Below are 27,602 nucleotides of genomic sequence, written 5' to 3'. Positions count from 1 at the left end.
GGTCCGCCAGAGGCGCCGAGGAGTCCGGACCGGGCGGGGCTTCCAGGCAAGGCCGTAGCTGCGGGCGGGGGGCGCGGAGGCCCTGGGGAGGGGGGGGCAGACCCCTGTCTCTGCCTGGCCTGCCTCGCAGGGTGGTTGTTGGCGGAAATGCAGGGGAGACCACGAGCGCCCCCCTCCCCCCGCACCATGGTTGGAGAAGGATTAATCTACAAACCACAAGGACTGTTGTTTGGGTCCACCAGGGCAGTTTTAATGTCTCTGCATATGAAGCTTTGTGATATTCAGTCGTGTATTTTTTATTCTTGCCCCAGAGCCATTTGTCTCCCCCCCCCCCATGAGAAGTCTCTCTTCATAGCCTGGGGAATAAAGGGGTCTTTTCACAATCTCAGGTGCAATGGGGAGCAGCACGAGGGCCCTGCAGTGCAGGCCTGGGTTCAGGGGTGGCCAAGGGGGAGGCAGCAGAGCACAGAGCTGCCTTCTGGGCGTTGGGGGGCCCCAAAGAGGCTCAGAGGGGCCCAAAGGAGGCTGCTCCCCCTGCTCGGCTGCCCCAAAGTCACACAGTCCATAAGGACTGTTATTTGGATCCACCAGGGCAGTTTTCACTTCTCTGATATTCAGTCGTGTATTTTTTATTCTTGTCCCAGAGCCATTTCTCTCCCCCCCCCCCCATGAGAAGCCTCTCCTCATAGCCTGGGGAATAAAGGGGTCTCTTCACAGTCCCAGGTGGCCCAAGAGAAGGGAAGGAGATGGCAGAAGAGGACCCAGGAAGAACTGGGAGTGACCAGACTGCAAGCCAAGGCCCTTCTCCTGTCCTAGCTGGGAGTGGTGTGGAATTCTGGGAAAGGGCTGGGCCAGAGATGCTGCATCCAGCCACTGTGGCCTCAGATGTGCACAGCCGACGCTTCCGGCACTTCCGCTACCAGGAGGCCGAGGGGCCCCGAGAGGTTTGCAGCCGGCTCCACGGACTCTGCAACCGCTGGCTGGAGCCGGAGAGGCACACCAAGCAGCAGATTCTGGACCTGGTGATCCTGGAGCAGTTCCTGGCCCTCCAGCCCCAGGAGATGCAGGGCTGGGTGAGAGGATGCGGGCCGGAGAGCAGCTCCCAGGCGGTGGCCCTGGCCGAAGGCTTCCTCCTGAGCCAGGCGGAGGAGAGGAGGCAGGTGGACCAGGTGAGTGGCTGTTCTCCAGGTAGGTTTAATTCAAGCAAGGAGCTCTGGCCTTGTCCTAAAGATCTCCTGCCAGACATTTGTCCAAGCGTTCATCATCCAAAACGGATATTTAACAGCCTACTTTACAACTGTGTTATTAATCCCATCATTACAGACAGAGGAATCACTTGAATTGGGTTTTTTTGTGGTAGCCTTGGAGGTTCTGCTGCGTTTTCTCTCCTCGGGGCCACAGAAAGCCCATTTAAAGAGGAGCCTCATCCCGCCGTGCCCAGCCCCCTCCCCCAAGTGCGTTTTGGAGTCCTCCTGCGAGATGGGAGGCTGGACTCAGCTTCAGGCTCCTTTCCCAGAGCTACTCCAGAGGAGACCCATTGAGCTGCACAAGGCATGGCTGATGCCAGCCTGGCTGGAGGAGCTCCCAGAGAGGACAGGAGGCCTTTTTCACTGGTTGGATTCGCAGAGCCCTTTGCTGGAGAGGCTGAGCCACACGGGGGTGGAAGAGGCAAGGCTTGCTTCTAGCAGGAGAGGCAACCCCTGGGGAAAGCCCTGCAGCTGAAGCCTGAGACGGTCTCCTCGGAAGTAAGGCAAGGGGGAGTGTTCTGGGATCCTGGAAAAGATCAAGGCTGGGATCCTCTTCAGGTGGGAACAAGGCTGAGCATATCCGGGAGAGATGAAAACTTATCTATGGCTGGGAATCCGAGGAATGGGCCATAGATTCTCTGCCTAAATCTATTTAAAGGCCCGTATTATCTCTTGTGGCGCAGAGTGGTAAGGCAGTGACATGCTCTCTGAAGCTGTCTGCCCATGAGGCTGGCAGTTCGATCCCAGCAGCCGGCTCAAGGTTGACTCAGCCTTCCATCCTTCCGAGGTCGGTAAAATGAGGACCCAGCTTGCTTGCTGGGGGGTAAACGGGAATGACTGGGGAAGGCACTGGCAAACCACCCCGTATTGAGTCTGCCATGAAAACGCTAGAGGGCGTCACCCCAAGGGTCAGACATGACCCGGTGCTTGCACAAGGGATACCTATACCTTTACCTTTATTATCTAGCCGGGAAAAGTTTGGGAAGAACTAGACAAGAGATTCCAGTCAGGTTCTTTTCCCACTGACATTCCAGGGGCCACGGATATGGGGGGTGTTCTCCATTCTACGTATCTATCGGGCAATACAGCTGTCAGGATCAGTCAACTAAGGGCCTCGTGGGCAGCTGCATTTTGCACCACCTGCAATTTCCATGGCAGGGTCAAGGGTAGCCCCACGTAGAGCAATTTGTAGTAGTCCAGCCTGGAGGTGATGGTCACGTGGATCACTGTGGCAAGGGCTTCTGGTGCTACTACTAGCTTTGTGGGTTGCAGATTGAAAAATGCCCACTGGGTTACCTTTGTAATCTGAGCCTCTATTGAGAGGGATTCGTCAAAGATCGGCCCCAAATTCCTGGTGGGATTCAAAGTTGTTAAGGGCACACTGTCTAGGCAGGGGAGAGGCGCTTCCTCCCCTGGACCCTTCTTTCCCAGCCACAGGACCTCCGACTTCGCGGGCTTGAGCTACAGACGGCTCTGTCAGAGCCACCCAGTCACGGCCTCCATACACTTGGCCAACTCAGCTGGGGACATAACTGACTGGCTGTCCATCAGCAGATAGAACTGGATCTAACCGTCTCCTTCTGCAGCCTCTTCTGCAAGCGAATTTCTTCCCCCTCTAGACAACTCACCAGGTCGGCTGATGGAGTCTGGGTGTGGGGCAGGACCCATTCCTTGGTCTCTTCTCTTCCATCTCTTACTCCTCTCCCTTCTGCCTTTTCAGACATTGGGTCAATCCCTGAAGATGGAAGCTACAAACCCTGAGGCGCAAGGAGCTCCTTCCGAGGAAGGCCAGAGGGGGCAGGCTGTGCAGGTGGAAGGTACATTCCCTGAGGAGGAAGGAGCTCGCCTGGAGCAGGGGCAGGGGGTGCAGGCCGTGGAGCCTGTCCAAGATGCCCTCTCCTGCGGTAAGGACTCCTCGTGCCTGGATGTGATGGGGGCACACTGTGAGCCTGATGGGTGGAGAGTCCAGGTCAGGAAAAGAATTAAATGTTTCTTCACACAACAGAGAGTTGATTTGCATCCCTCAGTGGCCACTAACTGAGATGCTTCTAAAGGGAGAGGAGACATTCACGGAGGGCCATTCCCCCCATTATTTGAAATATTTATATTTGACCTCCCTTCTATAAGAGGTTGCTCCAAAGAGGACAGGTCGAGAAACCGCAGCATAGTTATTCAGGCAGGGGAATAAGGGGATTCTCCACCTTCCGGGGGAGCAGAGCTCTGAGGATCCGTGTCTGGGGCCCCAGAATGATGGAAAACATTGGCTTCCGTGGCCATCCTTACAAGGGCAGCTGGCAGGCTTCCCCAGGAGAGACCAGTCCAAGCAACATATATAGGAATTCTCCAGGCTATTCCAAATCAACAATGGATCTTTTTATTTATTTATTTTTTAGTATTTAAAACTTTTTCAATCATCCAAAATCATCATAAGGGAAACAAATCCCAACCAAAATGGGTTCCTAGGTAAATAATATCCCGTTTTCCCAAACTTCCTCAGTGATTGTGATCCTGTAAAAATGATAATGTTATAATAAATAATATAACCAAAGCCACCGATTACCACCTAATTATAGCATTTAAATATCAGAACGTACCTTCATAATGTTGCCTGAATGTTCTGATTGCTCCATATTAATGATCACAGGGGCTCTCAGCTCATCATGCTCTTAGGTCTTGGCTAGACCAGGGGTAGTCGAACTGCGGCCCTCCAGATGTCCGTGGACTACAATTCTAACCCATCCAGGAAGAAATGCGTGGGTGGGTTACAGTTCTCTCCGGGCTCAAGAAGGCGCTCCCCCACAGTTCTCGCTTCCCTGTGTAGGATGTTAGTGTCAAGAGCATTAATATCCATGGTCATTGAAATAGACCCTGGTGGAACCCTCACTGTGTTAATACTGTTAATAAAATGTGTGGTATCCCTAAGTATACTGTTATTGTCAGCTGGTAATAATGCCTTTACACGAAAGTCCAAACATTTGGCTACTGGTTCCAAAGCTGAGCCACACTGTGCTACAAGAGGCCTCCCTGGTACAGGAGTGACCTTTTTATGGATTTGAGGTAGAATGTAAAAGTGTGGCACTTTGTACTCTGAGCCCCTGTGATAATTAATATGGAGCAATGAAAACATTACGAAAATATTATGAGGGTACGTTTAGATGTTTAAATGTTATAATTAGGTGGTAATTGGTGGTATTGGTTATCTTATTTATTATATCATTATCATGTGTACAGCAGTGGTCCCCAACCTGCGGGCTGCGGCCCGGTGTCGGGCTGCAAAGGCCAGAGCGCCGTCCCACGGTTCCCTCTCCCCGCCCCCCACGCAGTAAAAAACAAGCTTGCGGCCTGGGAAGCTTCTTACTGCAGGAGGGGGAGAGAGGGAATCATGCCCACAGCGTGCAGCGCGCATGTGTGGCCAAAATCGCGCACGCGCTGCACTTTCGCGCATGTGCGAAAGTGCCACGCATGCGCAATTTTGGCCACGCGTCATGCATGTGCGCATGCACCGCCCGGCTGCGCATGTGTGCGGCGCGGCCTCGCATGCGTGCTGCATGTGCCGGGCAGTTGCCCCCCCGGTCCCCAGCCGGAAAAAGGTTGGGGACCACTGGTGTACAGGATCACAATCACTGAGGAAGTTTTGGAAAACAGGATATTATTGATCTAGAAACCCATTTTGGTTGTGATTTATTTCTGTTATCATTTTGGATGGTTTTGATTTATAAAGAGAAGAAATAAAAAGATCTATTATTGATTTGGAATAGCCTGGACAATCTTAAAACCGCCCACGGCGCTGCGGACTAAATAATGCGCTAAGGGCTGGGGGGGAGGAGTTAGGGCGGGCTCTGTCCGTGTTGAGGAAGTGTGCCAATTGGCCCCTCCCTCCGGACTGACAATTGGAGGAAGGGGCCAACTCTGATTGGCCGCCCGCCGCCAAGGGAGCTCCCTTGCCAGTGGCCTGATGCGTCGGGAGGCTCAAAGCGCCACCTACGCGTCAGGCCGCTGGTACGCCGCCAGTTGCGAGCCGCACACAGCGTGGCTCGCCGTGACCTCCTTGCTCGGGGGCCGCGCACTGCCCCGCTAGCGCCCGCTGTATTTCAGGTATAGCGGGCTTCATTACTAATTCCTATATATTTTGTTTGGATTACCCAACGGAACTGATGTTTCGCTTGGATTCTAGAGGAAAAAGGCTGCTGGCATAGGGATGTTGGCTACATTCTGGCATCATGAGGAGCTTCGGGGAGGCGCTTTGGGAGGGGCTTCCCACAGATCTGGTGGCCTGTTAATGTTGTCTCTGGATGAAAACGCCATTGTGAAATTCCCAAGCCTTTACACACTCTTAAAACTCATTATGAGAGTCCAGTCAATAGCTCCCAATAAACGACTTGGTGAAGAAAATCTCTTTGTTGAAAGTATAATGAACAAGGGACCTCTGAATTGTTGCTAAGACTGACAAATTGTGGGACTGCTCTTGCATCATATCACAGACTACTCTGTCCCCCTGAGCCTCAGTCTGGGGGCAAATTACTCCAGATTCTATTCTTCCAGTGTTAATCCCAAAAATGAAAGTTGGGCAGGCCCAGCCAGAGCCTCAGAGTCAAAGAAATAACCTGTTCCCAGTCAAAAGATTTATGGCTCATGAAGTCCACCTGAACTCTCTGTGTACTCTATGCAGGCTATTGCTGCAACGACCTTAACTCCTGTATTCAATTACACAATGCATAAAGACCAAAGGTAGATAAAAACACAGGGCAAAAGCTTGTGGGTACATGATTTTGACACTTTCCCATTATCCTTGAGTGTCCAGATGTGCTCCAGTTACGTCTGGGTCTAATGTGACAGTGACATTTCATGCAACATCAATTCCAGCCCCCACTTTCCTTCCCTCCAGAACAGACACAGATCTCATGGAAGTCTGAAATACGTTGGAAGCGGAACAAACAAGCCAACCCCCTTCCTTCTTCCTTTGTCTCACAACCAGGCAGAGAGGTTCCGCTGAGCTGTCGTCTGTTCCAAAATGAGGAAAGGGCTGCATCCCATCCAGGCCAGGTAGGAGGGACAGGCCGGGCCCAGCCTCCTTTCTCAGGGGGCCTCTTGCGCCTGCATCTGTCCAAGGGGTCCGGGGGAGAGATCCTCTGAATGCCGTTCCCTTTGCCCATGCCAAGCCGGGCATCCTCTGCCTTCCCTCCCCTTGTGCCATCTCTGCCTGGTGTGCAGGGAAATCTGCTTTTCCTTTCAGCCTCCCTTCTCCTTTGAGGACGTATACATCTCCTTCTCCGAGGCAGAGTGGGCCCTGCTGGATCCGGGCCAGAGAGCTCTGCACAGGGAAGTCATACTGGAGAACTGTGAGAGTGTGGCCCTTCTGGGTAAGGACCTTTCCTAGGAGTCAAAGGGGCACATTGTCGTCATTGTGGTGAAACATGAAGCAATATATTTAAGAGAAATACAGCATTTTGAGGATGGTCTTATAACTTGTGGAGGGGCTCCTGCTCCCTGGCAGTGCCTGTTTCTGGCATGCAGAAGGCCGCAGGTTCAATCCCCAGCATCTCCAGTTAAAAGGGTCGGGTAGGCGTTGAAGGGAAAGGCCCCTGCCGGAGACCCTCGAGATCTGATGCTGGACTGAGGACGCGAGATTGTGGAAGGGACCAGATCCTTACTTCACTGTTGCCAGCGTTTACCACGCAGCCTTCCACCGCCTTGGGGATCCCCAACGTCCACACTGCCTGTGACTGGGAAGGGATCCCTTTTAATTGGTAATTTATTGTCATTTATTTACAGTCCACCTTTTTCACTGAGATGCCAGGGAGATTCCAGGCAGAAAGGGCAGAACCAGAAATTTGCCACTAAAACACCTACCTGCTCACAGCTGTCCTTGGACTTGGTTCCTATTAACGCACTCAATAAATAATTATCCTGACTTTAATCAATATTCTTTACTTAGATTTAAGACTCACCTGGGAGATTAGAGAGAAACAAATGCTGATAACTAAAAATAGCCCCTTCTTTGTGGTGTCGGAAATATTAACAGACCAGTTCGAAGTTAATGATTCTGACAAAGGTGAAGTCTTTCCCTGATTTACAAATCTTCAGAATTTTGTTGCAGGCAGAGAGGGAGTTCGCTCAGGCCCTGTGCCGTTCCTTCTCCCCCCCCCCCACACCCTCCCTCTCTTTCTGCAAAGGAGGCGAGATGTTCCAGAGAGGCTGTGGGGGGGGAAGGAGAGTGGCATTGCACCCAAGGGAAGGCTGCAGAGTTCCTCTAGGGAATGCCCAAAGGAAGGGGCTCAGAGTGAGCTTTCTTCCCAGTCTTGTCAAGGGAAGGGGCGAGGAATAGTCATAGGGGATCTCTGCTTCCCTTCTGAGCAACATTTCAGATCTCGAGGCTCAGAAACTCCAGAGGAAGACCTCAGGTGTGGCTCTTGAGGGAGTGAGGGAGTCTTAAATGCTAGCAGTTTTGGGAAAGGTGGAGGAGTACTTAAGGTCAGCCAAGGTGGATGAGGCCGAAGGGCCATCAGTTCTTTCCTGATACAGCCACATAGATGCCTTTGGACCTGGCCAGCCCCCTTGGGTGCTAACAGGATCTCTCTGTTTATTCCAGCAGTGGAGGATCAGGGGAACGGAGAGGGTGAGGAACTCCATCAGCAAATGACAGGAAGAATTAACATTGAAGACTTAAAAGAAAACGTCAGGATCCAAGACAGGCCTAAGGCAAAGACAGGTGTCCCTATGGGTGAGAAGCAAAGTATAAGAAAATGTAATGTACGTTTTCCAAAGCACAGTATAAAGAATTCAAATAAACCGATTCAAAGTATAAAGTACTTCAGAAATAGATCACAGCTTCTTGTACACCAAATAAAACACCATGGGAAGAAAACTTTTAAAAGTTCAGAGGGTGGAAACAGATTAAGTCAAAACAGCGCTCTTCAATACCATCTCAAAACTCACACGGGGGAGAAGCCTTTTGAATGCTCAGAGTGTGGAAAGAGATTCACTCAGAGTGGCAGTCTTCAATACCATTTGAAAACCCACACCGGGGAGAAGCCTTTCGAATGCTCAGACTGTGGGAAGAGATTCCGTGACAGCAACAGTCTTCAATACCATCGGAAAACCCATACAGGGGAGAAGCCTTTTGAATGCTCAGAGTGTGGAAGGAGATTCACTAGAAACAGCCATCTTCAACGCCACGTGAAAGCCCACACAGGGGAGAAGCCTTTTGAATGCTCAGAGTGTGGAAGGAGATTCCGTCACAGCAACAGTCTTCAATACCATCAGAAAACCCATACAGGGGAGAAGCCTTTTGAATGCTCAGCGTGTGGAAGGAGATTCACTAGCAACAGCCATCTTCAACGCCACGTGAAAACCCACACAGGGGAGAAGCCTTTTGAATGCTCTGAGTGTGGAAGGAGATTCCATCAGAGCAGCGGTCTTCAACAACATAGGAAAACCCACACAGGGGAGAAGCCTTTTGAATGCTCAGAGTGTGGAAAGAGATTCACTAGCAACAGAAATCTTCAATGCCACCTGAAAACACACACAGAGAAGCCTTTTGAATGCTCGGAGTGTGGAAGGAGATTCCATGAGAGCAGCAGTCTTCAACAACATCAAAAAACCCACACAGGTGAGAAGCCTTTTGAATGCTCAGAGTGTGGAAAGAAATTCACTAGCAACAGCCATCTTCAACAACATCTGAAAACTCATTCAGGTGAGAAGCCTTTTGAATGCTCAGAGTGTGGAAAGAGATTCACTCGGTCTATCAGCCTTCAGTACCATCTCAGAACCCACACAGGGGAGAAGCCTTTTAAATGCTCAGAGTGTGGAAAGAGATTCATTCACAGCCGCTATCTTAAGTGCCACCTGAAAACCCACACGGGAAAAGCCTTTTGAATGCTCAGAGTGTGGAAAGAGATTCCATCAGAGCAGAAGTCTTAAACGTCATCTGAAAATCCACACAGGGGAGAAGCCTTTTGAATGCTCAGAGTGTGGAAAGAGATTCCGTCAGAACTATGGTCTTCAGTCCCATCTGAGAAGCCATGCAGGGGAGAAGCCTTTTGAATGCTCAGAGTGTGGAAAGAGATTCCATCAGAGGAGCCATCTTCAACGCCATCTGAAAATCCACACAGGGGAGAAGCCTTTCGAATGCTCAGAGTGTGGAAAGAGATTCATTCACAGCCGCTATCTTAAGTGCCACCTGAAAACCCACACGGGAAAAGCCTATTAAATATTTGGTGCCTGGAAAAAAGGTTATTCAGAATTTCAGTCTCAGAGAACTTACACAGTGAAGAAGCCTTTTGAACGCTCACAGTGTGGAAATAGACTCTATCAGAGTAATCGTCTTCAACTCCATTGAAAACCTACACAGGGGAGAAGCCATTTGAATGCTCAGCATGTGGAGAGATTCAGCTTCGATCGCTATCTTCAGCAGAGCCTAAGGACTATAGATTCATAGAATAATAGAGTTGGTACCTCTTAGGTCATCTAGTACAACCCTCTGTACTATGCAGGACAATCACAACCCTATCGCTCATCCACTAGATCCTGCTACCCCCGGAAGCTTCACAAAATTGGCCACTCCATCAGATGGGTTTCCAGACTGTGTTTAAAAATTTGCAAAGATGGAGAGCCCACCACCTCCAGAGGAAGCCTGTTCCACTGAGAAACCGCTCTGACTGTCAGGAACTTCTGGTCCGTCCCTCCGGGGCAAGAGAGAACAACCTAGCTCCATCCTCCACATGGCAGCCTTTTAAATACTTGAAGATGGTTATCAGATCCCCTCTCAGTTGTCTCCTCCCCAGGCTAAACAGATCAAGCTCCCCCTGTTTTTCCTCATACGTCTTGGTTTCCAAAGCCCTCACCATCTTAGTTGCCCTCCTCTGGACCCCCTCCAGTTTGTCAACATCCCTCTTCAACTGCGGTGCCCAAAACTGAACACAGGACTCCATGGGAGGCCGAACCAGAGTAGAGACTAACATGGAAGAAACATTTTGGGAGCTCGTTGAGCTTGTTTGGAGGTTCTAGCTGGGGAGCGCAGCTATCGTATTCCCTTGACCGAAGAACGGTACGCTCCTTCTATCTGGGATGGTCGTCCTGTTCCACCGAGCGGCAGCTTCAGGAGGGACGCACATGGAGCGTTAGGGAGGTAGGAGACACCCGCCTAGCGAGCCAGGTCAGCTGAATCTACCCTTGCGATCAATGGGGTGACAGATGTCGCAGCCAGATCGCCCTCACAAAGTAGAACCAGATGAGATTCTGAGATTAATAAAAACCCCTAGCATCCCGTAAATCAGTGGGCCCCAAGCTTTTTATCACCGGGGACCGGTCAACGCTTGACAATATTACTGAGAAAATTTAAAATGGACCAGATTTTACTCTTTTTGATTAAGAATCTCTATAGCAATAACGTTTGTCAAATATACAATAGATGGGAAATTCACGGCAGAAATACCCATAAATTTTGGAGTTAAGCAAGTTAAGCTGGTCACTTTAAAGAAGTAAATGGACACCACCCTCTTGTAGGGAATAGACCAACGCCATTACTGCTATATGTGGATGATACAGTAATCTTACCAAGAACACAAGTGGGCCTGCTTCCATATTTAAGAACATTTATTGGTTACTGTCTTGAAAATAAGCTCATAATAAACTATGATAAAAGTAAGATTTTAGTTTTTGCTAAAACCCGCTATAGGTACCACTGGCAAGTGAGGGGGAAACAAATACAACAGGCAAACCGCTTCAAATATTTAGGGACTATTCTAAGCTTTAATAGTAAACGGGTAAACCATAGAGAAAAAGTCATGAAAGGGGTTAAGGGACAAATAGCATTGCCAGTAAAGTTCTTCCACCAGAAGGGAAACAAAAATATCCTAGCTGCTCTAAGAATGTATAAAGCCAAAATCATTCCACAATTTTTATACAGAGTTCCTGTATGGATTGTTGCATTCAACAGCAAGTTAGAAAGCCAACAATTGTTTTTTAGAAAACTGTTGAATGTACCAAATTGTGTGGTAAATGTCACCCTTGTAGCAGAGCTTGGCTAACAAACTCTTGAAACTAGAGACTGGGTAAACATATTTAGATACTGGGTCAAAATACACTTTCATGCAGCACCAAACTCCTTCAATCTCCTAGGCTACCCCTTTTTTTTGGAGGCTGCAAATAAGAATATCCTAGGGGAACTGCAGGGCATTGGACTGGTTGTGTCTTCATAGGCTGTGGTGTAAAGGTCAAGGTATTCCCTGTGCAAGCACCGGGTCATGTCCGGGACCGTTGGGGTGACGCCCTCTAGTGTTTTCATGGCAGACTCATTACAGGGTAGCCTTGCCAGTGCCTTCCCCAGTCATTACCGTTTACCCCCAAGAGCTTTCAGACTGCATGTCTGCTGCCTTACCAGTCTGGCCACAAGAGGCTGTGGTGTACCTGACACTTTATATCACCTATTGATGGGGTGCCCTAGATTTCTCCAGTTGCAAAAATCACTAGGTAAATACTGGAGAAAACAGAAATGTCCTCGTGTAGACGAGAAGGACACCATGCATGAAATCCTGGGTGAAAGTGATCCAGAGATGGTCCGAGAAGTAGCCAAGGTATTGTTAACAATACAAAGGTTGAATTGTTTAAATCTGAACCCAGTAACGGCTAAGAGCGGACCTCTGTGAGCCCACTGTGGACCGCGGATCGCGATATGACCACCTTGTAACATTTGCGTGTTGCTGGGGATTGTGAATGTCATTTGGTTGCGCTGTTTGGTTGTACCATTATAACTTTTTAAAATCATTGTTATGCCAATAAAGGTCCTCTGAGAGCTCGTTTTGTGGAAAGAGCATTCTTTTAGAGCATTAAAGAGCCCAGTAGGAGGGAAATCCTTTTGAAGGGCCAGCATAGAGATGGTAGAGATCAGGGGTAGTCAAACTGCGGCCCTCCAGATGTCCATGGACTACAATTCCCAGACATCTGGAGGGCCGCAGTTTGACTACCCCAGGGATAGATAGAAGGGCCAGCATGGAACTCTTCGGCAGCGTCTAAGAACACACAGAGATACGGAGAAACTATGGAACTGCTTAGTGCATGAAGAGAGTTTTCCTCTTATTTCACTCTTTCTGAAAGACAACAGACTCCAGAAAGCATTCCTCCTCTAGAAACTCTTGCAGAATGCTTGCATCTCCCCAGAAAATAAACCCTAACTAGGAAGAAATGGTAAAAGTTCTTGGCTGGCGGAAGGAACTTCAGCCACATTTCAAGCCCTCCAATCGATCTCACAGGAAGAAATTGCAGATGAGCTCTGTAATTACAGATGTGGAATCCCGGAGGAGTCCCCACAAGGGAGGAACCTCCTAAATAATCCGTTGGTGGCAAGAGATTGAGGCACAGACCAGATTTCCATGTCCTTCGGAGAATCCATAGAAGGGAGAAACATCCGTGTAGAAGAAGATCTGCTTTTTGAATGCCCTGCTTTTCCCCACCAGATGGGACCTCAAAGCAGCTTAGATGCACCTTTTCCTTCCTCTCCCACAACAGACACCATGTGAGGTGGGGACGGGTGCTAAGGGAGCTCCAAGAGAAGTGTTCTGCAAGAACAGCTCTAAGAGAACTGTGACTAGCCTAAGGTCACCCAGTTGTCTGAACGTCAAGCTGTGGGGAATGAACCCCAAGTCCCCAGAAGAGAGTTCACTGCTCTAAACCTGTGTGCCACACCCACTCTACAGCTGAGGGTCTTCAAAAGCCAAGTGTTGGAGGTTCAGAAAAGCTCAGAAAGTAACTACACAAACTACACTGCCGTGGAGAGCAAGCCACGGGGGGGGGGGGGGCTTCCCCTAACCCCTTGGCCCCCTTTCAAAGCCCATTTTTATAATGGGCTTTGATGCTAGTCAAAGTATATAACACAGGTATCTCTAATGCTCCAAACTCACAAGCACAAGGATTTTGAGTCCATAGTCCACAAAGGCCTGACCCTCAACAATATGGCATCCCAGAAGGCCAGGAGCAGCAGCAGAACAGGATGGCCAGACCCAAAGCGAGGAGGTCGACATCAGTAACCGGAGAACACTTTGGGGCCACGTTCTGTCCAGCCAGGCAGCTTTTAGCTGGAGTGCTGAGAAATAGGAGCTATGTCCCTCAGAAGAACTCCTGCAATCAGGTGAGTCTGCTACTGAGACACCTAAGTAAAGTGATCTAAAAACGTCTGTGTTGCGTTGAACACTTGTGTCAGCATTTCAGCTGGCAGGGGTAGTCAACCTGTGGTCCTCCAGATGTCCATGGCGCAATGCTGGCAGGGACACATGGGAATTGTAGTCCAAGGACATCTGGAGGACCGCAGGTTGACTACCCCTGGAATAGGCTGTCTGCCACATGGCTTCCATCATCCAAAAGGCCTAATCCAATTAGATTAATCAGACCTCCCTTGACCCACAGTATCCAGAAGCTCAGACTCCCTGCAGCCGGAGTTGGGGCTTCGCTCTGGGTGGGAACCCCAAATCAGCCATTGGCAGAGGGCAGCCGGGCCTTTCGGGGATAGCCCCCCCCAAATAGCTGCCTTTGAAAGGGTTCTTAAATAATCCTGGAAAGAGGACCAGAGTATCCCCCCCCCAGGAGTCCCCTGCGGGTCGTCTAAAGGCTCCTCCTCCGCTTGGCCCTCCCGGGTGGTCTGTGCTGCAGAGTCGCCCTCGCTGGGGCGGAGCTGAGCCGGCCGGGCGGCGCTGCCTTGGGGGCTTGCAGAGAGGCCCAGCCCTTCCCGGCACCCCTTCGGGGGTCTCTGGGCGTGGGTGGGGAGGGGGCTTGGCCATGAGTTGCGGGAGGGAGAAGGTGGGGCGCCAGGGAGGCAGCGGGAGGGAAAGGCTTCGCAGGCGGACCATTTGGGGGCCTCTCCGCGCGCCTCTGCCGGGGGAGATCAAAGCTTCTCGCTCCTGGCCGGCTGCTCTCAGTCCGAAGGAAGGTCGCCAACTCCTGGCCGGGAAATGCCGGGAGGTCTGCGCTGGAGGGCGAAGGAGCACGGAGGCCGGGAATGCCCCCGAGGCCACCTTCCCGGAGGAGCCCGTTTTCCTCCAGGGGGACTGGCCGGGGCGGGCGGAGACGAGCTGCCATTCCGGGAGACCTCCAGGCCCGGCCGGGAGATCCTGGGAGCAAAGGCACCGCCTAGGAGGACTGAAGGTGGCCCCGCTCCCCGCGGCCCCGGGAGGCCGGTCTGCAGCTGCCCTTAATGGCTCCCGAGGAGCCCCATTGAGCCGCAGCCTCCGGCCCTGCAGGTGGGTCCGGCCTTGAGAGGGTTAAGGGGAGGGAGGGTCTGGCCAGAGCGGCTCTTCCGCTGGGCGGGGGTGGGGGGACGTCATTTCCGGCGGCCAAACCGGATGAGGGGGAGCTCCGGTCCACCAGAGGCGCCGAGGAGTCCAGGCAAGTCCGTCGCTGCGGGAGGGGAGGTGGGCAAGCGCCTCTCTCCGACTGGCCTGCCTCGCAGGGTGGTGGTTGGGGGGAGAGTGCAGTCGAGACCACGAGCGCCCCCCTCCCCCCGCCCCGTGTTTGGAGAAGGACGCTGCGAGGCTCCTTCAGGCCCTGAAAAACAGGGCAGCTAAACGCAGCTCTTCCTGAACCCTCAGCTCGCTGGGCAGAGGCAGCCCCACCCCGAGGCCCAGTTCCCCCTCCTGCCCTGGGGTTTGGGGGCAGGCGAGAGAGGGACACACACACACACAGACACACCACGCACACCCTGCCCGCAATGCAATGGGGAGCACCACGAGGTCCCTGCTGAGCAGGCCTGGGTTTAGGGGCACCCAAGGGGGAGGCAGCAGAGCACAGAGCTGCCTTCTGGGCGTTGGGGGCCCCAAAGAGGCTCAGAGGGGCCCAATGGAGGCTGGTCCCCCTGCTCGGCTGCCCCAAAGTCACACAGTCCATAAGGACTGTTATTTGGATCCACCAGGGCAGTTTTCACTTCTCTGATATTCAGTTGTGTATTTTTTATTCTTGTCCCAGAGCCCTTTGTCTCTCTGCCCCCCCCCCCCCATGAGAAGCCTCTCCTCATAGCCTGGGGAATAAAGGGGTCTCTTCACAGTCCCAGGTGGCCCAAGAGAAGGGAAGGAGATGGCAGAAGAGGACCCAGGAAGAACTGGGAGTGACCAGACTGCAAGCCAAGGCCCTTCTCCTGTCCTAGCTGGGAGTGGTGTGGAATTCTGGGAAAGGGCTGGGCCAGAGATGCTGCATCCAGCCACTGTGGCCTCAGATGTGCACAGCCGATGCTTCCGGCACTTCCGCTACCAGGAGGCCGAGGGGCCCCGAGAGGTTTGCAGCCGGCTCCACGGACTCTGCAACCGCTGGCTGGAGCCGGAGAGGCACACCAAGCAGCAGATCCTGGACCTGGTGATCCTGGAGCAGTTCCTGGCCCTCCTGCCCCAGGAGATGCAGGGCTGGGTGAGAGGATGCGGGCCGGAGAGCAGCTCCCAGGCGGTGGCCCTGGCCGAAGGCTTCCTCCTGAGCCAGGCGGAGGAGAGGAGGCAGGTGGACCAGGTGAGTGGCTGTTCTCCAGGTAGGTTTAATTCAAGCAAGGAGCTCTGGCCTTGTCCTAAAGATCTCCTGCCAGACATTTGTCCAAGCGTTCATCATCCAAAATGGATATTTAACAGCCTACTTTACAACTATGTTATTAATCCCATCATTACAGACAGAAGAATCACTCAAAATGTGTTTGTGAAGTAAGGCATGGGGGTGTTGGGAGATTCTGGAAAGGAGGAAGGCTGGGATCCTTCTCAGGTCTGAACAAGGCTGAGCACAGCCGGGAGAGATGAAAACTTATCTATGGCTGGGAATCCGAGGAATGGTGTCATAGATTCTCTGCCTAAATCTATTTAAAGGCCCGTATTATCTAGCCAGGAAAGGTTTGGGAAGAACTAGACAAGAGATTCCAGTCAGGTTCTTTTCCCATTGACATTCCGGGGGCCACGGCTAGGGGGGGTGTTCTCCATTGCACGTATCTATCGGGCAATACAGCTGTCAACTAAGGGCCTCGTGGGCAACTGCATTTTGCACCACCTGCAATTTCCGTGGCAGGGTCAAGGGTAGCCCCGCATAGAGCAAGTTGCAGTAGTCCAGCCTGGAGGTGATGGTCACATGGATCACTGTGGCAAGGGCTTCCGGTGCTGGGAAGGGCACTAGTAGCTTTGTCGGTTGCAGATTGAAAATGCCCACTGGGTTACCTTTGTCATCTGAGCCTCTATTGACGTACAGACGGCTCTGTCAGAGCCACCCAGTCACGGCCTCCAGACACTTGGCCAACTCAGCTGGGGGCGTATTCTGCCAGCTGTCCATCAGCAGATACAACTGGATCTAACCGTCTCCTTCTGCAGCCTCTACTGCAAGCGAATTTCTTCCCCCTCTAGACAACTCACCAGGTCGGCTGATAGAGTCTGGGTGTGGGGCAGGACCCATTTCTTGGTCTCTTCTCTTCCATCTCTTACCCCTCTCCCTCGCTGCCTTTTCAGACATTGGGTCAATCCCTGAAGATGGAATCTACAATCCCTGAGGCGCAAGGAGCTCCTTCCGAGGAAGGCCAGAGGGGGCAGGCTGTGCAGGTGGAAGGTACATTCCCTGAGGAGGAAGGAGCTCGCCTGGAGCAGGGGCAGGGGGTGCAGGCCGTGGAGCCTGTCCAAGATGCCCTCTCCTGCGGTAAGGACTCCTCGTCCTTGGATGTGATGGGGGCACACTGTGAGCCTGATGGGTGGAGAGTCCAGGTCAGGAAAAGAATTAAATGTTTCTTCACACAACAGAGAGTTGATTTGCATCCCTCAGTGGCCACTAACTGAGATGCTTCTAAAGGGAGAGGAGACATTCACGGAGGGCCATTCCCCCCATTATTTGAAATATTTATATTTGACCTCCCTTCTATAAGAGGTTGCTCCAAAGAGGACAGGTCGAGAAACCGCAGCATAGTTATTCAGGCAGGGGAATAAGGGGATTCTCCACCTTCCGGGGGAGCAGAGCTCTGAGGATCCATGTCTGGGGCTCCAGAATGATGGAAAACATTGGCTTCCGTGGCCATCCTTACAAGGGCGGCTGGCAGGCTTCCCCAGGAAAGACCAGTCCAAGCAACATATATAGGAATTCTCCAGGCTATTCCAAATCAACAATGGATCTTTTTATTTATTTCTTTTTTAGTATTTAAAACTTTTTCAATCATCCAAAATCATCATAAGGGAAACAAATCCCAACCAAAATGGGTTCCTAGGTAAATAATATCCCGTTTTCCCAAACTTCCTCAGTGATTGTGATCCTGTAAAAATGATAATGTTATAATAAATAATATAACCAAAACCACCGATTACCACCTAATTATAGCATTTAAATATCAGAACGTACCTTCATAATGTTGCCTGAATGTTTTCATGGCTCCATATTAATGATCACAGGGGCTCTCAGGTCATCATGCTCTTAGGTCTTGGCTAGACCAGGGGTAGTCAAACTGCGGCCCTCCAGATGTCCGTGGACTACAATTCTAACCCATCCAGGAAGAAATGCGTGGGTGGGTTACAGTTCTCTCCGGGCTCAAGAAGGCGCTCCCCCACAGTTCTCGCTTCCCTGTGTGGGATGTTAGTGTCAAGAGCATTAATATCCAAGGTCATTGAAATAGACCCTGGTGGAACCCTCACTGTGTTAATACTGTTAATAAAATGTGTGGTATCCCTAAGTATACTGTTATTGTCAGCTGGTAATAATGCCTTTACACGAAAGTCCAAACATTTGGCTACTGGTTCCAAAGCTGAGCCACACTGCGCTACAAGAGGCCTCCCTGGTACTGGAGTGACCTTTTTATGGATTTGGGGTAGAATGTAAAAGTGTGGCACTTTGTACTTGGATTTCAACAGGAATTCTGCCTCTGGTTTGGAAATGAAATCCAAACATAAACCTTCCTGGGGAGCTGCTTTAATGAGTCTAGATGTAGATGTAACTCTTTGCCAATCAGTTCTTTTATACCGCTCTTCATTTGACAACTGTCTCGTAACCTCCCTATGATATTCACACTTATCCATGACAACAATGCCTGCCTCCACCTTTATCTGCGTGTTTAATAATCATGTTCTGATCATTTTGTAGCTTGAAATTCTGCCCTGGTTAGATTGATTTTGTAATGTTTGTGTTGCAACTCTAAATCCTTAATATCCCTTAATACTATTTTCTCAGAGGTGTAAGTCTCATGAGATTCCCGGGTGGGGATCAATTCGGATTTGATTCGAAACCTAATCTGAGCAATTTGACCAGTGTTGGAAAAATAATTCTTCAACTTTAATGATCTTACTAATTTAAATAAGTTTACTCTGGTGCGCAGTGCATTGTATTTGTAAAGGTACGTAAAGGTCTCCCCTGTGCCAGCACCAAGTCATGTCTGACCCTTGGGGTGACGCCCTCCAGCGTTTTCATGGCAGACTCAAGACGGGGTGGTTTGCCAGTGCCTTCCCCAGTCATTACCCTTTTACCCCCCAGCAAGCTGTATTGTGGAACAAAGGACAACCCCTTATTTAATACAGCCTGTTCTACCCCTGATAAAGGGCGCTTAGATGAATTAAAAACTATTTCTGTCTCCCTCGTCTCCTGCCCCTTGGAACAGCCGATTGGAAATGCTTAGTGCTTAGGTGTGGCCAATTGAGACCTAAGAGCATGATGAGCTGAGAGGGAATCAGGGCCACAGTGTGCAGCGCGCATGCGCGGCCAAAATCGCTCATGCGCGGCACTTTAGTGCATGGCCGAAAGAGCCATGGATGTGTGATTTCGGCTGCGCATCGCGCCGCACATGCCTGCTGCGCGGGCGGGGCGCACATGCACGTTCTGCGGGCAGGGCAGTTGCCCCGCCGGTCCCCAGCCGGAAAAAGGTTGGGGACCACTGGTGTACAGGATCACAATCACTGAGGAAGTTTGGGAAAACGGGATATTATTGATTTAGAAACCCATTTTGGTTGTGATTTATTTCTGTTATGATTTTGGATGGTTTTGATTTATAAAAAGAAGAAATAAAAAGATCCATTATTGATTTGGAATAGCCTGGACAATCTTAAAACCGCCCGCGGCGCCGCGGACTAAATGATTCGCTAAGGCTGGGCGGGAGGAGTTAGGGCGGGCTCTGTCCGTGTTGAGGAAGGGTGCCAATTGGCCCCTTCCTCCGGACTGACAATCGGAGGAAGGGGCCAACTCTGATTGTCCGCCCGCTGCCAAGGGAGCTCCCTTGCCAGTGGCCTGACGCGTCGGGAGGCTCAAAGCGCCTTCTAGGCATCAGGCCGCCGGTACGCCGCCAGTTGCGAGCCACGCACAGCACGGCTCACCGTGACCCCCTTGCTCGGGGGCCGCGCACTGCCCCGCTAGCACCCGCTGTATTTCAGGTATAGCGGGCTTGATTACTAGTTCCTATATATTTTGTTTGGATTGGAGTTACCCAAAGGAACTGATGTTTCGCTTGGATTCTAGAGGAAAAAGGTTGCTGGCGTAGGGATGTTGGCTACATTCTGGCATCATGAGGAGCTTGGGGGAGGGACTTCCCACAGAGGGACTTCCCACAGATTTGGTGGCCTGTTAATGTTGTCTCTGGATGAAAACGCCGTTGTGAAATTCCCAAGCCTTTACACACTCATAAAACTCATTATGAGAGTCCATTCAATAGCTCCCAATAAACGACTTGGTGAAGAAAATCTCTTTGTTGAAAGTATAATGAACAAGGGACCTCTGAATTGTTGCTAAGACTGACAAATTGTGGGCCTGTTCTTGCATCATATCAGAGACCACTCAGTCCCCCTGAGCCTCAGTCTGGGGGCAAATTACTCCAGAATCTTTTCTTCCAGTGTTAATCCCAAAAATGAAAGATGGTCAGGCCCAGCCAGAGCCTCAGGGTCAAGGAAATAACCTGTTCCCAGTCAAAAGATTTATGGCTTTTGCAGTCCACCTGAACTCTCTGTGTACTCTATGCAGGCTATTGCTGCAAACGACCTTAACTCCTGTATTCAATTACACAAAAATGTATAAAGACCAAAGGTAGATAAAAACACAGGGCAAAAGCTTGTGGGTACATGATTTTGACACTTTCCCATTACACTTTCCTTGAGTGTCCAGATGTGCTCCAGTTACGTCTGGGTCTAATGTGATGGTGACATTTCATGCGACATCAATTCCAGCCCCCACTTTCCTTCCCCCCCAGAACAGACACAGATTTCATGGAAGTCTGAAATACGTTGGAAGCGGAACAAACAAGCCAACCCCCTTCCTTCTTCCTTTGTCTTACAAACAGGCAGAGAGGTTCCGCTGACCTGTTGTCTGTTCCAAAATGAGGAAAGGGCTGCATCCCATCCAGGCCAGGTAGGAGGGACAGGCCGGGCCCAGCCTCCTTTCTCAGGGGGCCTCTTGTGCCTGCATCTGTCCAAGGGGTCCGGGGGAGAGATCCTCTGAATGCCATTCCCTTTGCCCAAGCCAAGCCGGGCATCCTCTGCCTTCCCTCCCCTTGTGCAATCTCTGCCTGGTGTGCAGGGAAATCTGCTTTTCCTTTCAGCCTCCGTTCTCCTTTGAGGACATATACGTCTCCTTCTCCGAGGCAGAATGGGCCCTGCTGGATCCGGGCCAGAGAGCTCTGCACAGGGAAGTCATGCTGGAGAACTGTGAGAGTGTGGCCCTTCTGGGTAAGGACCTTTCCTAGGAGTCAAAGGGGCAAATTGCCGTCATTGTGGTGAAATATGAAGCAATATATTTAAGAGAAATACAGCATTTTGAGGATGGTCTTATAACTTGTGGAGGGGCTCCTGCTCCCTGGCAGTGCCTGTTCCTGGCATGCAGAAGGCCGCAGGTTCAATCCCCAGCATCTCCAGTTAAAAGGGTCGGGTAGGCGTTGAAGGGAAAGGCCCCTGCCGGAGACCCTCGAGATCTGATGCTGGACTGAGGACGCGAGATTGTGGAAGGGACCAGATCCTTACTTCACAGTTGCCAGCGTTTACCACGCAGCCTTCCACCGCCTTGGGGATCCCCAACGTCCACACTGCCTGTGACTGGGAAGGGATCCCTTTTAATTGGTAATTTATTGTCATTTATTTACAGTCCACCTTTTTCACTGAGATGCCAGGGAGATTCCAGGCAGAAACGGCAGAACCAGAAATTTGCCACTAAAACACCTACCTGCTCACAGCTGTCCTTGGACTTGGTTCCTATTAACGCACCCAATGAATAATTATCCTGCCTTTAATCAATATTCTTTACTTAGGTTTAAGACTCACCTGGGAGATTAGAGAGAAACAAATGCTAAAAATAGCCCCTTCTTTGCGGTGTTGGAAATATTAACAGACCAGTTTGAAGTGAATGATTCTGACAAAGGTGAAGTCTTTCCCTGATTTACAAATCTTCAGAATCTTTTAGGAGGCAGAGAGGGAGTTCGCTCAGGCCCTGTGCCGTTCCTGCTCCCCCCCCCCCACACCCTCCCTCTCTTTCTGCAAAGGAGGCGAGATGTTCCAGAGAGGCTGTGGGGGGGGAAGGAGAGTGGCATTGCACCCAAGGGAAGGCTGCAGAGTTCCTCTAGGGAATGCCCAAAGGAAGGGGCTCAGAGTGAGCTTTCTTCCCAGTCTTGTCAAGGGAAGGGGCGAGGAATAGTCATAGGGGATCTCTGTTTCCCTTCTGAGCAACATTTCAGATCTCGAGGCTCAGAAACGCCACTGGAAGAGCTCAGGTGTGGCTCTTGAGGGAGTGAGGGAGTCTTAAATGCTAGCAGTTTTGGGAAAGGTGGAGGGGTAGTTAAGGTCAGCCAAGCTGGATGAGGCCGAAGGGCCATCAGTTCTTTCCTGATACAGCCACATAGATGCCTTTGGACCTGGCCAGCCCCCTTGGGTGCTAACAGGATCTCTCTGTTTATTCCAGCAGTGGAGGATCAGGGGAACGGAGAGGGTGAGGAACTCCATCAGAAAATGGGAGGAAGAATTAACATTGAAGACTTAAAAGAAAACGTCAGGATCCAAGACAGGCCTAAGGCAAAGACAGGTGTCCCTATGGGTGAGAAGCAAAGTATAAGAAAATGTAATGTACGTTTTCCAAAGCACAGTATAATGAATTCAAATAAACCGATTCAAAGTATAAAGTACTTCAGAAATAGATCACAGCTTCTTGTACACCAAATAAAACACAATGGGAAGAAAACTTTTAAAAGTTCAGAGTGTGGAAACAGATTATGTCAAAACAGCGCTCTTCAATACCATCGGAAAACTCATACAGGGGAGAAGCCTTTTGAATGCTCAGAGTGTGGAAAGAGATTCACTCAGAGTGGCAGTCTTCAATACCATTTGAAAACCCACACCGGGGAGAAGCCTTTCGAATGCTCAGACTGTGGAAAGAGATTCCGTGACAGCAACAGTCTTCAATACCATCGGAAAACCCATACAGGGGAGAAGCCTTTTGAATGCTCAGAGTGTGGAAGGAGATTCCGTCACAGCAACAGTCTTCAATACCATTGGAAAACCCATACAGGGGAGAAGCCTTTTGAATGCTCAGCATGTGGAAGGAGATTCACTAGCAACAGCCATCTTCAACGCCACGTGAAAACCCACACAGGGGAGAAGCCTTTTGAATGCTCGGATTGTGGAAGGAGATTCCGTCAGAGCAGCGGTCTTCAATACCATCGGAAAACCCATACAGGGGAGAAGCCTTTTGAATGCTCAGCATGTGGAAGGAGATTCACTAGCAACAGCCACCTTCAATGGCACCTGAAAACACACACAGAGAAACCTTTTGAATGCTCGGAGTGTGGAAGGAGATTCCATGAGAGCAGCAGTCTTCAACAACATCTGAAAACCCATATAGGGGAGAAGCCTTTTGAATGCTCAGAGTGTGGAAGGAGATTCTATCAGAGCAGCAGTCTCCAACAACATCAAAAAATCCACACAGGGGAGAAGCCTTTTGAATGCTCAGAGTGTGGAAAGAGATTAACTAGCAACAGCCATCTTCAACAACATCTGAAAACTCATACAGGCGAGAAGCCTTTTGAATGCTCAGAGTGTAGAAAGAGATTCACTCGATCTATCAATCTTCAGTACCATCTGAGAACCCACACAGGGGAGAAACCTTTTAAATGCTCAGAGTGTGGAAAGAGATTCACTGGCAACAGCCATCTTCAACAACATCTGAAATCCCACACAGGGGAGAAGCCTTTTGAATGCTCAGAGTGTGGAAAGAGATTCCATCAGAGCAGCAGTCTTAAACGCCATCTGAAAATCCACACAGGGGAGAAGCCTTTTGAATGCTCAGAGTGTGGAAAGAGATTCCGTCAGAACTATGGTCTTCAGTCCCATCTGAGAAGCCATGCAGGGGAGAAGCCTTTTGAATGCTCAGAGTGTGGAAAGAGATTCCATCACAGCAGCCATCTTCAACGCCATCTGAAAATCCACACAGGGGAGAAGCCTTTCGAATGCCCAGAGTGTGGAAAGCGATTCACTCGCACCCACAATCTTAAACGCCACCTGAAAACCCACACGGGAAAAGCCTATTAAATATTTGGTGCCTGGAAAAATGGTTATTCAGAATTTCAGTCTCAGAGAACTTACACAGTGAAGAAGCCTTTTGAACGCTCACAGTGTGGAAATAGATTCTATCAGAGTAATCGTCTTCAACTCCATTGAAAACCTATGCAGGGGAGAAGCCATTTGAATGCTCAGAGTTTGGAGAGAGATTCAGCTTTGATCGCCATCTTCAGCAGAGCCTAAGGACTATAGAATCATAGAATAATAGAGTTGGTACCTCTTGGGACATCTAGTACAACCCTCTGTACTATGCAGGACAATCACAACCCTATCGCTCATCCACTAGATCCTGCTACCCCCGTGAAACTTCACAAAATCTGCCACTCAGATGGGTTTCCAGCCTGTGTTTAAAAATTTGCAAAGATGGACAGCCCACCACCTCCAGAGGAAGCCTGTTCCACTGAGAAACCGCTCTGACTGTCAGGAACGTCTTCCTGATTTTTAGACGGATTTATTTTGAATTTGAATTAATTTCATCCCATTGGTTCTGGTCCGTCCCTCCGGGGCAAGAGAGAACAACTGTGCTCCATCCTCCACATGGCAGCCTTTTAAATACTTGAAGATGGTTATCAGATCCCCTCTCAGTCGTCTCCTCTCCAGGCTAAACAGATCAAGCTCCCCCTGTTTTTCCTCATACGTCTTGGTCTCCAAAGCCCTCACCATCTTAGTTGCCCTCCTCTGGACCCCCTCCAGTTTGTCAACATCCCTCTTCAACTGCGGTGCCCAAAACTGAACACAGGACTCCATGGGAGGCCGAACCAGAGTAGAGTCTAACATGGAAGAAACATTTTGGGAGCTCGTTGAGCTTGTTTGGAGGTTCTAGCTGGGGAGCGCAGCTATCGTATTCCCTTGACCGAAGAACGGTACGCTCCTTCTATCTGGGATGGTCGTCCTGTTCCACCGAGCGGCAGCTTAAGGATGGACGCACATGGAGCGTTAGGGAGGTAGGAGACACCCGCCTAGCCAGCCAGATCAGCTGAATCTACCCTTGCGATCAATGGGGTGACAGAGGTCGCAGCCAGATCGCCCTCACAAAGGAGAACCAGATGAGATTCTGAAATTCTTAAAACCCCCTAGCATCCCATAAATCAATGGGCCCCAAGCTTTTTATCACCGGGGACCGGTCAACGCTTGACAATATTACTGAGAAAATTTAAAATGGACCAGATTTTACTCTTTTTGATTAAGAATATCTATAGCAATAATTTTTGCCAAATATACAATAGATGGGAAACTCACGGCAGAAATACCCATAAATTTTGGAGTTAAGCAAGTTAAGCTGGTCACTTTAAAGAAGTAAATGGACACCCACCTCTTGTAGGGAAAAGGCCAACCCCATTACTGCTATATGTGGATGATACAGTAATCTTACCAAGAACACAAGTGGGCCTGCTTCCATATTTAAGAACATTTATTGGTTACTGTCTTGAAAATAAGCTCATAATAAACTATGATAAAAGTAAGATTTTAGTTTTTGCTAAAACCCGCTATAGGTACCACTGGCAAGTGAGGGGGAAACAAATACAACAGGCAAACCACTTCAAATATTTAGGGACTATTCTAAGCTTTAATAGTAAACGGGTAAACCATAGAGAAAAAGTCACGAAAGCCGTTAAGGGACAAATAGCATTGCCAGTAAAGTTCTTCCACCAGAAGGGAAACAAAAATATCCTAGCTGCTCTAAGAATGTATAAAGCCAAAATCATTCCACAAATTTTATACAGAGTTCCTATATGGATTGCTGCATTCAACAGTAAGTTAGAAAGCCAACAGTCGTTTTTTAGAAAACTGCTGAATGTACCAAATTGTGTGGCAAATGTCACACTTCAGCAGAGCTTGGCTAACAAACTCTTGAAACTAGAGCCTGGGTAAACGTATTTAGATACTGGGTCAAAATACACTTTCATGCAGCACCAAACTCCTTCAATCTCCTAGGCTACCCCTTTTTTTTTGGAGGCTGCAAATAAGAATATCCTAGGGGAACTGCAGGGCATTGGACTGGTTGTGTCTTCATAGGCTGTGGTGTAAAGGTCAAGGTATCCCCTGTGCAAGCACCGGGTCATGTCCGGGACCCTTGGGGTGACGCCCTCTAGCGTTTTCATGGCAGACTCACTACAGGGTAGCCTTGCCAGTGCCTTCCCCAGTCATTACCGTTTACCCCCAAGAGCTTTCAGACTGCATGTCTGCTGCCTTACCAGTCTGGCCACAAGAGGCTGTGGTGTACCTGACACTTTATATCACCTATTGATGGGGTGCCCTAGATTTCTCCAGTTGCAAAAATCACTAGCTAAATACTGGAGAAAACAGAAATGTCCTCGTGTAGACGAGAAGGACACCATGCATGAAATCCTGGGTGAAAGTGATCCGGAGATGGTCCGAGAAGTAGCCAAGGTATTGTTAACAATACAAAGGTTGAATTGCTTAAATCTGAACCCCGTTCCGGCTAAGAGCGGACCTCTGTGAGCCCACTGTGGACCGCGGATCGCGATATGGCCACCTTGTAACATTTGCGTGTTGCTGGGGATTGTGAATGTTGTTTGGTTGCGCTGTTTGGCTGTACCGTTTTATCTTTTTAAAATCATTGTTATGCCAATAAAGGTACTCTGAGAGCTCGGTGTGTGGAAAGAGCATTCTTTTAGAGCATTAGAGAGCCCAGACGGAGGGAAATCCTTTTGAAGGGCCAGCGTAGAGATGGTAGAGATAGAAGGGCCAGCATGGAACTCTTCGGCAGCGTCTAAGAACACACAGAGAGACGGAGAAACTATGGAACTGCTTAGTGCATGAAGAGAGTTTTCCTCTTATTTCACTCTTTCTGAAAGACAACAGACTCCATAAAGCATTCCTCCTCTACAAACTCTTGCAGAATGTTTGCATCTCCCTAGAAAATAAACCCTAACTAGGAAGAAATGGTAAAAGTTCTTGGCTGGCGGAAGGAACTTCAGCCACATTTCAAGCCCTCCAATCGATCTCACAGGAAGAAATTGCAGATGAGCTGTGTAATTACAGATGTGGAATCCCGGAGGAGTCCCCACAAGGGAGGAACCTCCTAAATAATCCATTGGTGGCAAGAGCTTGAGGCACAGACCAGATTTCCGTGTCCTTCGGAGAATCCATAGAAGGGAGAAACATCCGTGTAGAAGAAGAGCTGCTTTTTGAATGCCCTGCTTTTCCCCACCAGATGGGACCTCAAAGCAGCTTAGATGCACCTTTTCCTTCCTCTCCCACAACAGACACCATGTGAGGTGGGGGCGGGTGCTGAGGGAGCTCCAAGAGAACTGTTCTGCAAGAACAGCTCTAAGAGAACTGTGACTAGCCTAAGGTCACCCAGTTGTCTGAACGTCAAGCTGTGGGGAATGAACCCCAAGTCCCCAGAAGAGAGTTCACTGCTCTAAACCCGTGTGCCACACCCACTCTACAGCTGAGGGTCTTCAAAAGCCAAGTGTTTGAGGTTCAGAAAAGCTCAGAAAGTAACTATAGAAAGCAGGGCCTTCTTGGTGGTTCCCCTTCTGTGTTTTAGATACTTCTGTGTTTTAGATACTTGTGTCAGCACTTGAGCTGGCAGGGGTAGTCAATCTGTGGTCCTCCAGATGTCCATGGAGCAATGCTGGCAGGGACACATGGGAATTGTAGTCCAAGGACATCTGGAGGACCGCAGGTTGGCTACCCCTGGAATAGGCCGTCTGCCACATGGCTTCCATCATCCTAAAGGCCTAATCCAATTAGATTAATCTGACCTCCCTTGACCCACAGTATCCAGAAGCTCAGACTCCCTGCAGCCGGAGTTGGGGCTTCGCTCTGGGTGGGAACCCCAAATCAACCATTGGCAGAGGGCTGCCGGGCCTTTCGGGGATAGCCCCCC

The 27,602-nt window shown here is 50.0% G+C and overlaps 1 protein-coding gene across 1 annotated transcript; it reads left to right on the top strand.

Annotated features, from left to right (window-relative positions):
• Positions 1-25: 25 nt before the first annotated feature.
• Positions 26-26,352, top strand: LOC143833829 (uncharacterized). The gene is given in 12 exon segments (XM_077330053.1): positions 26-1,169; positions 2,968-3,151; positions 6,133-6,290; positions 6,481-6,607; positions 7,837-9,109; positions 9,111-9,453; positions 13,890-14,480; positions 15,480-15,728; positions 16,700-16,883; positions 20,395-20,552; positions 20,743-20,869; positions 22,092-26,352. Coding segments are annotated over 12 exon segments (5,439 nt in total). The 5' UTR covers positions 26-746; the 3' UTR covers positions 23,714-26,352.
• The last annotated feature ends 1,250 nt before the right edge of the window (positions 26,353-27,602 follow it).

The sequence above is a fragment of the Paroedura picta genome, chromosome 3 (genome assembly GCF_049243985.1).
Source record: "Paroedura picta isolate Pp20150507F chromosome 3, Ppicta_v3.0, whole genome shotgun sequence".
Lineage (NCBI taxonomy): Eukaryota > Metazoa > Chordata > Lepidosauria > Squamata > Gekkonidae > Paroedura > Paroedura picta.
The sequence above is the reverse complement of the archived record's forward strand: the minus strand, read 5'-3'. Positions and strand labels throughout refer to the sequence as shown.